Source organism: Ascaphus truei, chromosome 4 (genome assembly GCF_040206685.1).
Source record: "Ascaphus truei isolate aAscTru1 chromosome 4, aAscTru1.hap1, whole genome shotgun sequence".
Lineage (NCBI taxonomy): Eukaryota > Metazoa > Chordata > Amphibia > Anura > Ascaphidae > Ascaphus > Ascaphus truei.
The window spans coordinates 423,346,831-423,362,366 of NC_134486.1; the positions used below are offsets into that span (position 1 = coordinate 423,346,831).

The window sequence follows — 15,536 nt, forward strand, 5'->3', positions numbered from 1 at the left end:
GGCCAGTATAGGAGCGCTGGCTAGTGCAGTCTTCAAAGCCTGAAATGCAGCTTCACAGGCAGGCGACCAGACTACCAGCACAGACAGTCGCTTCTGGGTCAAGTCAGTCAGGGGTTTAGCAATGGCACTATACTGGGGAACAGACTTCCTATAGTAGCCTGCAGTGCCTAGGAAAGCCATGACCTGCTTCTTGGTTTTGGGAGTGGGCCGCTGCACTACTGCCTCTACCTCAGCTGGTTCTGGCTTGAGGTGCCCTCCACCCACCCTATGCCCTAGGTATAAGACTTCAGCCATCCCTACTAAGCACTTGGTGGGTTTTAAGGCGAGACCTGCCTCCCTAATCCTGGCTAGCACCGCAGCCACATGAATTAAGTGTGATTCCCAGGAGTTACTGAACACAGCAATATCATCCAGATAAGCCCTTGCAAACCCTTGCATGCCCTCTAGCAAACAATTGACCAGGCGTTGGAAGGTAGCCGGTGCATTCTTCATCCCAAATGGCATCACTAAAAACTCATAGAGGCCACTTGGGGTGATGAATGCCGACTTCTAAGTAGCCTCCTGGGTCAAAGGGATCAGTCAGTACCCTTTACTGAGATCCATGGTGGTCAGATAACTTGCCCCCGCGAGTTCATCCAGCAACTCATCCATGCGGGGCATGGGGTAGGCATCTGACACCGTCCCAGCGTTGAGCTGCCGGTAGGCCACATAGAACCGGGTGGTTCCGTCCTTCTTAGGCAATAGGACTACTGGACAAGCCCAAGGGCTCTGGGATGGTACAATTACCCCTAGGGCCAGCATCTCCTCCACCTCCCTCTCTATACTGCCCTTCACCTCTGCTGACACTCTATAAGCGTGCTTATGCAGAGGTCTCAGATCCCCTGTCAGCACTGGGTGCTCAGTGATGTGTGTCATCCCTGGCTTGTCCGTGAACAGAGCCCTATACTGCTCTAGCATAGCCCTGGCATCTGCTCTCTGCCTGACACTCAGCTGAGCCCCTATCTCCCCCTGCTCTATGGTACCTCCCTGCCTAGCCTCCCCTAGGAGATCTGGCAGAGCTATGTCCTCCTTGAGCATATTGATGTGATAGACTTTGGTCCTCCCTGTCTCCCTAATCCTGGCTAGCACTGCTGCTGCCTGTCCTGGATACAAACCCCAGATCTGCCTGAAGCCAACTATCCTCTCCCTGTATGTTCCCACATACCTCTGCACTCTCTCTAGTGCCCTCCCGACCAGGCGGTGGGAGGTAGCCAGAGCATTCCTCATCCTGAATGGCACCCTGACAAACTCGCAGAGGCCATTCTGAAGGCTGAAGACTGACTCCCCCTTTGCCTTCCTCTCGGCACTGTCTGCCACCTCTGCTGGTACTCCATAGGTATTCTTATGCAGAGGATGCAGATCACCTGGAAGCACAGACTTATCTGTACTATGTGCCCTGCCCAGCTTGTCTGAGAACAGGACCCTAGGCTGCTCTACCCTAGCCCTGGCTTCTGCCCCTACCTGCCTACCTCCCAGGGCCCCTAGCTCAACTAGGACCCCCCTAGGAAACCCTATCCTACCTAAGAGGCCTGGCACTGCCTGAGCTACTTCCTGAAACATGTTCCCCATTCCTGGTAACAGGTTCAGGAGCATCTGCACATAATCACCCGCTTTACCCTCTGGCTGGCAGGCGTCCCAGGTGTGGCCAAAGTCTGCCACTGCCCCTGCTGCCTCCGGCCAGAAGTAAGGCTGCAACAGCTGGGTTCTCATGTGAGTGACCCCCTGATGCCCCACTAGCGGGCTCGGGAAGGCTACCTGCAACACTTGCTGCCTACCCTCCCTGGGTCCCACTAACCGTCTTCTACCTGTCCAGCCCCTGGCTAACCTGGTAGAACCTGGCTCCCTACCCCAGAGCCCGTGGTGCCACAGCCTGTGGTCTGACCCCCCGCTTTGCCAAGACTCGGACGCCCGCAGTCCCATACCTTCTAAGCTGGGGTCAGCTTTCACCGCATCCCTATCTGCTGTCCCTAATTCTAGCCACCCACCCTTAGTCTCTAAGTCAGGGGTAATAGGAACAGGTAAAGGGAACAGTAAGTCAGTCACTGGTCGCGACTCAGTAGTCTGGCTTACCTGTCTGGTCTCCGCAGAGGCCACTGGAACCGTTGGTCCCAAATGCAGGGGGACAGAGGTTGATTCTGCTGTGATTCCTGATGACAGGCTCTTAGGAATCGCCGCAACAGCAGACAATTCCGCAGCAACCACACAGATCACAGGCTCCAGGTTATTGCTAAGCAGTTACCCTGGACAAAACCATGTGTATATTAAATACATATTTTGCATACTTCTTGGATGGTGGCAGCTAATAGATTTGATTGGTATTGAGTAAGGGGTTAATATTAACTCATTGAAAGTACCTTGCGCAGGAGAAAGGTGAGTAGGATAGAGTAGCCGTGAGTATTAACCCTGGTTGCATATCTAAGTCACGGGCTCACTTGTGCGCTGTTTGTGACAGGTGGTATACGGGGACGGGGTTAGGGGAGATATTGTTCATTTGAGGGACCTTTTCCGGAAGTTTAAAAGTGGACCAGATTGAGAGCTGCGTATTAACCCTTGTCCCGTATGAAGGTCACGTGCTCACAGGTGTGTCATACGTGACCTCTTTCACTACATTATATATGCTCTATATATAATTATTTCACATCCGGTTTGCACACAAAACAAACGTTTATTTGTCCGGAGTTATTACGTACATTTAGCAGATATATAGTATTTCTAAACACACGAGAAGAGAACCCGGCCTACCTAAAGTGACCAGAGGTCATGCGAACAGACAGGTGCACTAGGGCAAGCAAATAGAGGACAAAAGACAGAGCGTTCCGATGGACAGAGACTCTTGAACGGATAAGGTCCTGTAGCATGCACTCAATGTCTGTATAGGGAAGTGACCTTGGGATATGGCCCGCTGTCTGCCAGGCTGGCGGTGTGTGCAGCTGAGTTTCCTGGTCTGCAGTGAGCTGCAGGGGAAAGACGGGAGCGGGGCCATGACGTCACCCGGCAGGTTCGCCCTCGTTTGCTGAACGCCAGTGGGGCGGGGGTTAGTACTCCGTTATTAGTATTGATCACAATTTGCAGGAAAAACTGGACGCACAGCGTGGCGCGGTAGAGGGAGAGGGGGATTGGCCCAGTATTAAAGGGGTTGAACCCCATATGGCCACCCCCTGACCTCACCAGGGAGGCAAGGGGTTAACTGGACTGCGGTCCAGGAATGTGGTTTTCACCTTGCTATGACATGAAAATGTATGTTCCCCTGTTGTAATGTATTTCCACCATGTAAGTGTCTGTACCACACACACACTGGCATCCATCCGGGAGGACAAGGGTTAATAGTTAAATAGTGATTATAGCCCTTTGTTTAATGTTCCCGCCTTTTCAGGCACCATTTTGCAGAAGTACCATAGGCCGCCATTGAAGCTCCATTCATTTCAATGGTGGAGAGAGCGTTTTGGACCTGTTTCCTTCAACGACCAGCAGATGGCGTCCGAGAGGAGGAGCGGCGGTTTCCCATTGTAAGTCAATGGGCCCATTGACTTCAATGGAGATTCCTCGACGGCGATCTCCAGGAACAGGTTGGCAGCCGTCCAAACTGCAAAAAGGAAACAATGTCTTGAAAAGAGCTTTCATCACTGTTAGTTCAAGTTCAACGACAAGTGGCATGGGAATCTTAGGTTCTAGGGCACCTGGGAATAAATTTCTTGTTGCCCCTAGCTCCTAGGCCCCCCCTCACTTGACCACCACCGTGTCCAAGAATCCAGGACCCCCAGAAAGGGTCGTGCTGGCTGAGCGGGTCGCGCCATAGGTTTCAATGGCGGCTGCAGAAGCAGCACGAGAAAACGGCTAAGTCCGAAATAAGGTAAACCATAAGCCCATATCTCCGGTTCTGGAGGGTTCAGAGGGTCGGGATTTGAGGTGCCTGCAGTCACTGTTCCGGCATGGCCGCAGATCCATTCCCGACCCTCTCCGACCAACCCGACGGAGTATGGACCACCATAAAGGTTCGGGAGTTTTTCCCATAGACTTCAATGGCGGCCGTCTCCCCATTGACCGGCTATGGCGGAGAAGTCCCATAGACTGCAACGGTGGCGGATCCCCGTTGTAAGTCTATGGCGGCAGACTCCCATAGACGCCAATGGCGGAGATTCCCCGTTGAAAGCCTATGGCGGTGGAGCCCGTTGTTTTCAATGGGGATTTAGTGAAAAACTGAGATTTCTTTTTCAGCTGAGAATTTTATAATAAACTATGAAACGGTTTATGTGGTATTTGCATATCTCCGGTTCTGAAGGTCGCAACGGGCTGAAACTTGGACCCTGTAGTTTCCCACTTCCGGCATTAAGGCCTGGGAAGTTTGGACCCGCTGGACCTAACAGAACCGGTTATTTTAATATGTTTGTGTATTAACCATCATACTATATTTCAAAGCGGGGACAAATGCCCGCAAAGATTCCTGCATACTAAGGAATGCAAATGGTCAGGAGAGCGACCTAATGTCTAGGAAGCAGGACCCTGATCAAAGACTCAGCCACTCTAACTGTTTACATGAGGGTGGAGAAGCGTGAAGCTGGAGTGGTTTGTGGGTGTTATAACTCACACTTACAAACAAAGAGTATCCTGCCAGATACTCCATCTAGTAGACTGCCCGGCGCCCCTGATTTTGGTGTGGGGCTACAGAAATGAGACCCTCGGGGTCCCAGGACACATGTGTCAACTAGTTGGGGGCATGGGTTAAACTGTGTTCCCACGTTAGCAATTGGATGCAGTTAATTGTTCACCAATAGTCTGCACTCAATAGTAAGAATAGGGTTGCAAAGATATATAACCTGTTGGCAGCCCTACAGCTTTTGTCTTCTGATTACATCTTGATTGATACCTGATTGCTGGAGAATTGCTATCTGATACTTCTTCATTCCAACCCCTAAGTAAGTGTTACCTTCTTGTCTGTTAATTGTACTATCTTGTTGTGTTCACCTATCTAAGGAATAAATATACTTTATTATATCTAAGCCTCGTTCAGTTCAACCCAGTTATTTGGTGTAAATTATATCTTGTCATAAGTTACCGTGACAAGCTGTAATTAACTGGTGGCAGCGGCGGGACTTAACTGAACCTGTAACACAGTGTACTGCGGGACTCTGTAATATAGTGGGAATTCGAGGTGAATTGCGAGTTCCAGGGACTAAAGATATTGAACACACAGTTGTGCAACATTTAACACAAGTTGTAACACCACCTCACTGTTACGACCGAACCTCTACCAGCCGTGAACCATGAGCGAGGCTGAAGGTTCATCCATTATCCGGACCCGAGCTCAGCTGCGGGACAAGTGCCGGGAATTTGGACTGGACTGGGAGGACCAAGAGGTCGCACAGATGAAAGAGGCGATCAGAGATCACGAAGCCCGGCTTGTAGAGCCTCAGGATACGGCTCAGCTTGCCCTTGTGCAGCCCCTCGGAGATCAGGGAAGGAACCCAGTGCCGGGGCGGCAGAATCCCATGGAGGGGGCAGGAGCACCTCCCGGGGGCAGTGCATCAGGAGGTGTACTGGTTTCTGCGGCTACCAGTCCGTTCACCCCTGAAATGTTGGCACTGATTACTGCGTGGGGAGACAGAGGGACACCGGAGGAGCGGCTGCAGTTTATCACTATGGCAGTGAACAGACCCGCTTATTGCCCCCCTGCCCATCACGACAAGGATGCTCTCAAACTGGACCAGCACAGTCTCACCAAGTACGTGAAAGGTACTGATCAGATTGACAGTTTCTTAAAGAACTTTGAAACACAGTGCCAGCGGTACAAAGTTCTGCCCCAGCACCGGGTCGCACGTTTGGTTCCCTTTGCTGTCCGGCTTGGCTAAGCAGACGATGATGGCGCTTCCAGAGGAATATGCTGATGACTATGATCACCTGAAAGAGCTATTGTTATTTCAATACGGTTTTACCCCTGAGGATTACTGGGGTAAATTTCGGCTGTAGGAGAGACAGTCCCAGGAGACCTATGTGACCCGCTTGGCTTTGCACGGGATACGATGGGTGGAGGGCTATGAGGCACGGACTTACCAACACCTGCTGGACCTCATCTTTCGGGAGCAGCTCATGCAGCAGTGCCCGCCAGCGGTGAGGGCTTGGGTGTACGACAAGAAGCCCAAGACTTACCAGGAGGCGGTGAGGCTTGCAGATGATTATGTGGCCAGCCGAGCACTGATGCCCGCCAAAGCGGCGGTGGCGGTCCCAGCCAAAAAGACTGCCAGTACTCCCCAATGGACTCAGAAGCCGCCTGCGGGCAGCAGTCCACCGAAGGCGGGAGAGCTCCGGCACGAGCGCCGGTGCTACAATTGTAACCGCACTGGTCACATCAGACCAGATTGCCCAGAACCCCTGCATTCCAGCGGACCCCATCAGGGGCAACGCACCCCAGCTGCGAAGCCGGTAGCCCGCGTGCGGGTGGCTTCCACCAAAGACACTGGACCAGTCATGGAAACAACTCCAAGCGAGACGTCCCATGCAACGCCTGTCCCGGTTTCATCGGTGCCTACAGCCAGGAGCGGAGGACAGATCAGCGCAGCCCTGCAGCAGACGGATGGCCGGAGCAGACATCTCACCCCGGTCACGGTCGGTGACCGGCAAGCGGTCGGCTTGATGGATTCAGGGGCTGCTGTGACCCTGGTCCGACCTGATATGGTCCGGCCAGAGGAATTGCTCCCAGGACCTGGGATACAGATCACTGTGGCCGACGGAGAGCCATGTTTCCTGCAGATTGCCAGAATCTTTTTGGTTTGGGGGGAGGGCCAGGGTGTGCGGGAGGTGGGGGTTTTACCCGGTTTGGATGCTAAAGTACTTCTTGCAACGATCTGGGACCGATGACCTCACCTACGACCGGGTACCAAACCCGCTGCAGTGGCGGCGGTTACCCGGAGCCAGACAGCGGCAATGGCGGCGGCGCCAGTCCCCCTGCCTTTGGGACCAACGATAGCGGAGGGCGCTGAGGAGCCCAGGGAGGTAAGCCAGGATCAGTTGCATGCACATACTGACTTACTGTTTCCCCATCACCCTTCCCCATTCTCCGGACAATGACATGACTGGGGGGTGGCCAGAATTAGGAGCCCAGTTTAGGGAGGCAGTAAAGGCAGACCCTACCCTGGCCGGCGTGAGACTTCAGGCGTCCGAGTCTCAGGCAGGGGAGGGCACTGAGCACTGCCTATGGCATAAGGGACTCCTGTATAGAGAAGCGGGGAACCCAGGGATAGAGGAGGGATTGACCGGTAAGCGACAGCTAGTAGTGCCCCAGGGGTACCGACAGCAACTGTTACGGGTAGCTCACTCTATTCCGTTAGCGGGACATCAGGGGGTCAACAGAACGCGAGCCCGGTTATTACAGCATTATTACTGGCCGGGGGCATCTCGAGATGTGGGCACTTTCTGCCGCTCTTGTGATGCCTGCCAGCGAGTGGGTAAGGTGGGCGACCGTGTGAAGGCACCCCTGAGACCCCTACCGATAATAGGGGAACCCTTCCAGAAAGTAGCGATGGATCTTGTAGGACCCCTTATGATTCCTAGCAGGTCAGGGAAGAGCTACATCCTCACGGTGGTGGATTTTGCCACCCGGTACCCTGAGGCGGTAGTGCTTGGCACCATAGATGCCAAGACAGTGGCAGTAGCCTTGCTGAACATTTTTGCTAGGGTAGGTTTCCCTAGTGAGATCCTAACCGATCAGGGGTCGCAGTTCATGAGTGAACTGTTACATTGTCTCTGGGATGCTTGCGGTGTACAGCACCGGTGCACTACCCCTTACCATCCCCAGACAAATGGATTATGTGAGAGATTTAACGGGACCCTGAAGCAGATGCTTCGGACCTTTATAGAGGCGGAGGGGAAAGACTGGGAGATTCACCTGCAGCACTTGCTGTTTGCCTACTAAGAGGTACCGCAAGAATCTACTGGCTTCTCCCCCTTCGAGCTACTATATGGCAGCAGGGTACGTGGACCTCTGGACCTATTCCGTGAGGGATGGGAAGGGCATGCTACTGCTGCTGATGCTTCAGTGATCCAGTACGTAGTAGATCTCCGAGACCAGCTAGAGATGCTCATGGGGGTGGCCCAGGACCACCTCAGGGCCACTCAGACCAAGCAGAAGCAATGGTATGACCAGCAGGCCCGTAGCAGGGAATTCATCCCAGGACAGCAGGTGCTTGTTCTCAAACCCACTCGGGAGAACAAGTTGATGGCTGCCTGGTCGGGACCGTACCCGGTCATCCGAAAGGTGAATGAGTGCAACTATGTTGTACAGTTAGAGCCAGAGAGGCACAAGACATATCACATTAATATGTTAAAGGAATACCGAGCACCGAGTATGGGAGCATTAATGGCCATTTGTAGCCCACTGCTGGAGGATCCGGCAAGCAATGCTCTGCCTGATCTCCTAGGGGAGGCTAGGCAGGGAAACACTGTGGAGCACAGTTGAGTGCTAGGCAGAAGGGAGAAGCCAGGGACATGCTAGCTAAGTATAGGGCCCTCTTCACTGACATGCCAGGGACCACACATCTCACCAAACACTCAGTGCACACAGGGGACCTGCAGCCTCTGCATAAGCACGCTTATAGAGTGTCAGCAGAGGTCAAGACCAGTATGGAAAGGGAGATAGAGGAGATGCTGACCCTAGGGGTAATTACTCCATCCCAGAGTCCTTGGGCAAGCCCGGTAGTCCTAGTCCCTAAGAAGGACAAGACCACCCGGTTTTGTGTGGACTACCGCTTGCTCAACGCTGGGACAGTGTCAGATGCTTACCCCATGCCCCGCATGGATGAGTTACTGGATGAACTCGCGGGGGCAAAGTATCTGACCACCATGGATTTGAGCAAAGGCTATTGGCAAATCCCACTGACCCTGGAGGCTAGGGAGAAGTCAGCATTTATCACTCCAAGTGGCCTCTATGAGTTTTTAGTGATGCCATTTGGGATGAAGAATGCCCCGGCTACCTTTCAACGCCTGGTCAATAGGTTACTGGAAGGAATGCAGAGCTATGCCAGGGCTTACTTAGATGACATTGCTGTCTTTAGTAATTCCTGGGACTCCCACTTAGGACATGTAGCTGCGGTGCTGGATAGGATCAGGGAGGCTGGGCTTACCTTGAAACCCACTAAGTGTATGGTAGGGATGGCAGAAGTCCTGTAATTAGGGCACAGGGTGGGTGGAGGGCACCTCAAACCAGAGCCAGCCAAGGTAGAAGCCATAGTTCAGTGGCCTGTCCCTAAAACTAAGAAACAGGTCATGGCATTTTTGGGCACCGCAGGGTACTATAGGAAGTTTGTCCCACAGTACAGCGCCGTGGCCAAACCCCTGACTGATCTGACTAAGAAGCAACTGCCTGTGCTTATCACCTGGACTCCTGCCTGTGAAACTGCTTTCCAGGCACAAAACTGCGCTTGCTGAGGCCCCCATCCTGGCTGCCCCAGACTATACCAAGCGTTTTCTTATTCAGACTGATGCCTCAGACTTTGGTGTGGGGGCTGTGTTGAGCCAGGTGGGGGACGACGGTAGAGAGCACCCTGTGGTGTACCTCAGCCGAAAACTACTCCCCAGAGAGGTGGCCTATGCCACCATTGAGAAAGAGTGCTTGGTCATTGTGTGGGCACTCAAAAAACTCCAGCCCTATGTGTATGGAAGGGCTTTCACGGTCCTCACAGACCACAACCCCCTGAGTTGGCTACAGAGGGCATCAGGGGAGAATGCCAAGTTGCTAAGGTGGAGCTTGGCCCTGCAAGAATTTGAGTTCACCATCCAGCACAAAAAGGGTAGTGAAAACAGCAATGCTGATGGACTTTCACGCCAGGACTATCCCTCTGAGACTGAATTCATTAATGGTGCCAGCAGTGCCCCACTCCCTGTGGGCCACAGGTCACCCATTAAGAAAAGGAGGTGTAGAGGGAGAGGGGGATTTGCCCAGTATTAAAGGGGTTGCACCCCATATGGCCACCCCCTGACCTCACCAGGGAGGCAAGGGGTTAACTGGACTGCGGTCCAGGAATGTGGTTTTCACCTTGCTATGACATAAAAATGTATGTTCCCCTGTTATACTGTATTTCCACCATGTAAGTGTCTGTACCACACACACTGGGATCCATCCGGGAGGACAAGGGTTAATAGTTCAATAGTGATTATAGCCCTTTGTTTAATGATCCCGCCTTTTCAGGCACCATTTTGCAGAAGTCCCATAGGCCGCCATTGAAGCTCCATTCATTTCAATGGCGGAGAGAGCGGTTTTGGACCTGTTTCCTTCTACGACCAGCAGATGGCGTCTGTCTCACACTCTCCCCATGTCTCACAGTCACCCCCCACTCCCCATGTCTCACACTCACCCCCCACTCCCCATGTCTCACACTCTCTCCCCTCCCCATGTCTCACACTCCCCCCACTCCCCATGTGTCACACTCTCCCCCCACTCCCCATGTCTCACACTCTCCCCACCCTCCCCATGTCTCACACTCACCCCCCACTCCCCATGTCTCACACTCTCCCCACCCTCCCCATGTCTCACACTCACCCCCACTCCCCATGTCTCAAACTCTCCCCACCCTCCCCATGTCTCACACTCTCCCCCCCCCCCCCCCAAGTCTCACACTCACCCCCCATGTCTCACACTCACCACGCTGATGCAAGAAGGAGTTGCTACAGGAGCTGTGTAGCACAGCGCCACCTAATGGCCAAAAGAGAAATTGCAGCTAGAGACTGCCTTTTTTCCTCTGCTCCTGGCTGCCGCTGCCTGCGCCCCCCAGTGTGCGCCCCCCAGTTTGCGCACCGCTGTTCTATAGATTGGTCACGCTAGCTGTAATGGCTGTGGCTACACTGACCCAGAATGGTCGCCAGCAGCCGTGAGGATCATGTACAGTATGATGAACACAACGAGTCAGATAATAATAAAGAGACCAGGAACAGTGATGTGTCCAAGGAAAGCTGGAGGCATATCAGTTACAGGTGCTCACGGTGTGTGCAGGGCGCTGGCGTTCAGCAGGGGGTGCCCGCACAGTGTCCTATAAAGGTATAATAGGTACATCAACAGTAGGTGCACCTCGGGAAGCAGGGGGTGCCCGCACAGTGTCCTATAAAGGTATAATAGGTACATCAACAGTAGGTGCACCTCGGGAAGCAGGGGGTGCCCGCACAGTGTCCTATAAAGGTATAATAGGTACATCAACAGTAGGTGCACCTCGGGAAGCAGGGGGTGCCCGCACAGTGTCCTATAAAGGTACTGCACCGACACACTTTATTAGAGCAAATACCCAGTATGTACCTGGCAGATACCTGGAATGCGCCGCTCCTCACCTCTGACAAGCCCCGTTGCATTTGCCTTCCCAGCCTGGGTTCATGCCTGGCTGACGGGCGGCTGATCTGTTAAATGATAATGATTAGGATTTAATAGGCTGCAATGCTTCGCGTGTCTACCAGATGGCATAAATTCATGAATTGTAATGCAGTATATATATATATACTGTGCAGTATTGCAGCCAGCGGGAATAAAATGCTTCAATCCCTGCCTGGAAAATAACTCAATGCACTCGGGCAGAAAACAGTCACAAACCTCAATACACCCGGGTATACCCGAATTCGTGGGACTAGCCAAGCTCGAATAAAGTGTGTCGCCAGTGTATAATAGGTACATCAACAGTAGGTGCACCTCGGGAAGCAGGGGGTGCCCGGGGCTGAAATGAATGTGGCTCACATTCCAAGACGCGCTGTTTTTGAGTAAACCCCTTGCCTGCTTTATTCAATGTAACATCGCCGGAAGAAAAGATCAGTGTATTAGTTCACATCTAATATGTCTCATGCTTTTTAAAGATGGTGTCTAACATCTGTTGTCCCTTCCGCTCCCCCTGCCTGGAATCTCTCTCTCTGTATCCTCCTGTGATCTTGCTTTTATCCTGTCTCTAGCTAACTAATCTGACAATTCGGCCCAGTTTTTATGTAGTGTTAAACCAGATTCGCAGCATTTCCTTTATAAGTATTATTCTGAATAGGGTCTTTTACATGCTTGGGCTAAGTGACATAGAGTCACACCTCCTTATCTAACATTGAATCCTTTTCAGGAAGCCCAAGACAGATGTACAGTATGTATTATCATCTATCCTTGAATCTAAATTTGGTGTTACCCCGTACCTCTTAACTTCAAATAACCTCTTTGTAATCTTATCTACTGAACATTCTTTGCTGTCAGAATTCATCTCCTATGTAGACCCTGTCTTTGTCAATCTCACAAAGATTAATTACAATTTAATAATCAGATAGAATATCTTAACAGGCACAGTCTGTTTCTGTGCTATCTCCATTTCTCTCTCTCTCTTTGCTTGTCTCCTCAATTCCTGTCTGTCTCTTGGGTTCCTGTCTCTCAACTCCCTGTTTCTCAGCTCGTCTGTCTGTCATCTCTGGGACCCTGTAATGGTGTTTGTTTGTGTCTGCAGCGCTCTCACAAAGGAATGTGTGTGTCTGCAGCGCTCTCTCAAAGGAGGGTGTGTGTGTGTCTCAGCTGTCTCACAAAGGTGGGTGTGTGTGTCTGCAGCGCTCACACAAAAGAGGGTGTGTGTGTGTCTGCAGCGCTCTCACAAAGGAGGGTGTATGTGTCTCAGCAGTCTCACATAGGAGGGTGTGTGTGTCTGCAGCGCTCTCAAAGGAGGGTGTGTGTGTGTCTCAGCTGTCTCACAAAGGCGGGTGTGTGTGTCTGCAGCGCTCACACAAAGGAGGGTGTGTGTGTCTGAAGCGCTCTCACAAAGGAGGGTGTATGTGTCTCGGCAGTCTCACATAGGAGGGTGTGTGTGTTTGCAGCGCTCTCTCAAAGGAGGGTGTGTGTGTGTTTCAGCTGTCTCACAAAGGCGGGTGTGTGTGTCTGCAGCGCTCTCTCAAAGGAGGGTGTGTTTGTCTGCAGCGGTCTCACAAAGGAGGGTGTGTGTGTCTGCAGCGCTCTTAATGGAGGGTGTGTTTGTCTGCAGTACTCTTACAAAGGAGTATGTCTGCAGCGCTCTCTCAGAGTAGGGTGTATATCTCTGCAGCGCTCTCTCAGAGTAGGGTGTATATCTCTGCAGCGCTCTCTCAGAGTAGGGTGTATATCTTTGCAGCGCTCTCTCAGAGTAGGGTGTATATCTCTGCAGCGTTCTCTCTGAGGAGTGTCTCTGTCTTTGCAGCGCTCTCACAGAGAAGGGTGTCTATCTCTGCAGCGTTCTCTCTGAGGAGTGTCTCTGTCTTTGCAGCGCTCTTACAGAGGAGGAGGAGGAAGGCCTACTGGCAGCGGGTTTCCCGGTTATCTCGCGTGATTTTGAGGACGCTCTCGCTGGGTTGCAGGAAGCTCACTCTCAGGCTGTTGGGGCTCCCAAGGTGCGTTCTGATTGGACAGAGGCCATGGTGTAGGGACTTGTGACCTGAGGACATGAGCGGTGTCCCCAAGCTGACAGACCTATGACTGAGTCAGGGGGATTAGATAGATCCAATGTCTCATAGGTCCCTTCTATCTGTGTCACCATTTAAACCTATTCCTTGTCTCACTTTTACCGTTCTCCGGTGCCCCCTGGAATGTCCGCTCTCTGAATAACAAGGCTCTAGTTGTACATGACCTCTTCTGCTCTCGCTCCCTTCTCTGTTCCCTTCTCCGGTGCCCTCTGGAATGTCCGCTCTCTGAATAACAAGGCTCTAGTTGTACATGACCTCTTCTGCTCTCGCTCCCTTCTCTGTTCCCTTCTCCGGTGCCCTCTGGAATGTCCGCTCTCTGAATAACAAGGCTCTAGTTGTACATGACCTCTTCTGCTCTCGCTCCCTTCTCTGTTCCCTTCTCCGGTGCCCTCTGGGATGTCCGCTCTCTGAATAACAAGGCTCTAGTTGTACATGACCTCTTCTGCTCTCGCTCCCTTCTCTGTTCCCTTCTCCGGTGCCCTCTGGGATGTCCGCTCTCTGAATAACAAGGCTCTAGTTGTACATGACCTCTTCTGCTCTCGCTCCCTTCTCTGTTCCCTTCTCCGGTGCCCTCTGGGATGTCCGCTCTCTGAATAACAAGGCTCTAGTTGTACATGACCTCTTCTGCTCTCGCTCCCTTCTCTGTTCCCTTCTCCGGTGCCCTCTGGGATGTCCACTCTCTGAATAACAAGGCTCTAGTTGTACATGACTTCTTCTGCTCTCGCTCCCTTCTCTGTTCCCTTCTCCGGTGCCCTCTGGAATGTCCGCTCTCTGAATAACAAGGCTCTAGTTGTACATGACTTCTTCTGCTCTCGGTCCCTTCTCTGTTCCCTTCTCCGGTGCCCTCTGGAATGTCCGCTCTCTGAATAACAAGGCTCTAGTTGTACATGACCTCTTCTGCTCTCGCTCCCTTCTCTGTTCCCTTCTCCGGTGCCCTCTGGGATGTCCGGTCTCTGAATAACAAGGCTCTAGTTGTACATGACCTCTTCTGCTCTCGCTCCCTTCTCTGTTCCCTTCTCCGGTGCCCTCTGGGATGTCCGCTCTCTGAATAACAAGGCTCTAGTTGTACATGACCTCTTCTGCTCTCGCTCCCTTCTCTGTTCCCTTCTCCGGTGCCCTCTGGGATGTCCGCTCTCTGAATAACAAGGCTCTAGTTGTACATGACCTCTTCTGCTCTCGCTCCCTTCTCTGTTCCCTTCTCCGGTGCCCTCTGGGATGTCCACTCTCTGAATAACAAGGCTCTAGTTGTACATGACTTCTTCTGCTCTCGCTCCCTTCTCTGTTCCCTTCTCCGGTGCCCTCTGGAATGTCCGCTCTCTGAATAACAAGGCTCTAGTTGTACATGACTTCTTCTGCTCTCGGTCCCTTCTCTGTTCCCTTCTCCGGTGCCCTCTGGAATGTCCGCTCTCTGAATAACAAGGCTCTAGTTGTACATGACCTCTTCTGCTCTCGCTCCCTTCTCTGTTCCCTTCTCCGGTGCCCTCTGGGATGTCCGGTCTCTGAATAACAAGGCTCTAGTTGTACATGACCTCTTCTGCTCTCGCTCCCTTCTCTGTTCCCTTCTCCGGTGCCCTCTGGGATGTCCGGTCTCTGAATAACAAGGCTCTAGTTGTACATGATCTCTTCTGCTTTCGCTCCCTTCTCTGTTCCCTTCTCCGGTGCACTCTGGAATATCCGCTCTCTGAATAACAAGTCTCTAGTTGTACATGACCTCTTCTGCTCTCTCTTCCTGCTCTGTTCTCTTCTCCGGTGCCCTCTGGAATGTCCGCTCTCTGAATAACAAGGCTCTAGTTGTACATGACCTCTTCTGCTCTCACTCCCTTCTCTGTTCCCTTCTCCGGTGCCCTCTGGAATGTCCGCTCTCTGAATAACAAGGCTCTACTTGTACATGACCTCTTCTGCTCTTGCTCCCTTCTCTGTTCCCTTTCCCGGTGCCCTCTGGGATGTCCGCTTTCTGAATAACAAGGCTCTAGTTATACATGACCTCTTCTGCTCTCGCTCCCTTCTCTGTTCCCTTCTCCGGTGCCCTCTGGAATGTCTACTCTCTGAATAACAAGGCTCTAGTTGTACATGACCTT

General features: G+C 52.4%; 1 protein-coding gene across 1 annotated transcript in view; it reads left to right on the top strand.

Annotated features, from left to right (window-relative positions):
- Nucleotides 1-15,536, top strand: part of PEX6 (peroxisomal biogenesis factor 6) — a 365,667-nt gene that overhangs the window by 200,565 nt on the left and 149,566 nt on the right. The window contains exon 10 of the mRNA XM_075595120.1: nt 13,263-13,386. Within this exon, the coding sequence (XP_075451235.1) occupies nt 13,263-13,386 (124 nt within the window). The remainder of the gene's footprint in view (nt 1-13,262; nt 13,387-15,536) is intronic.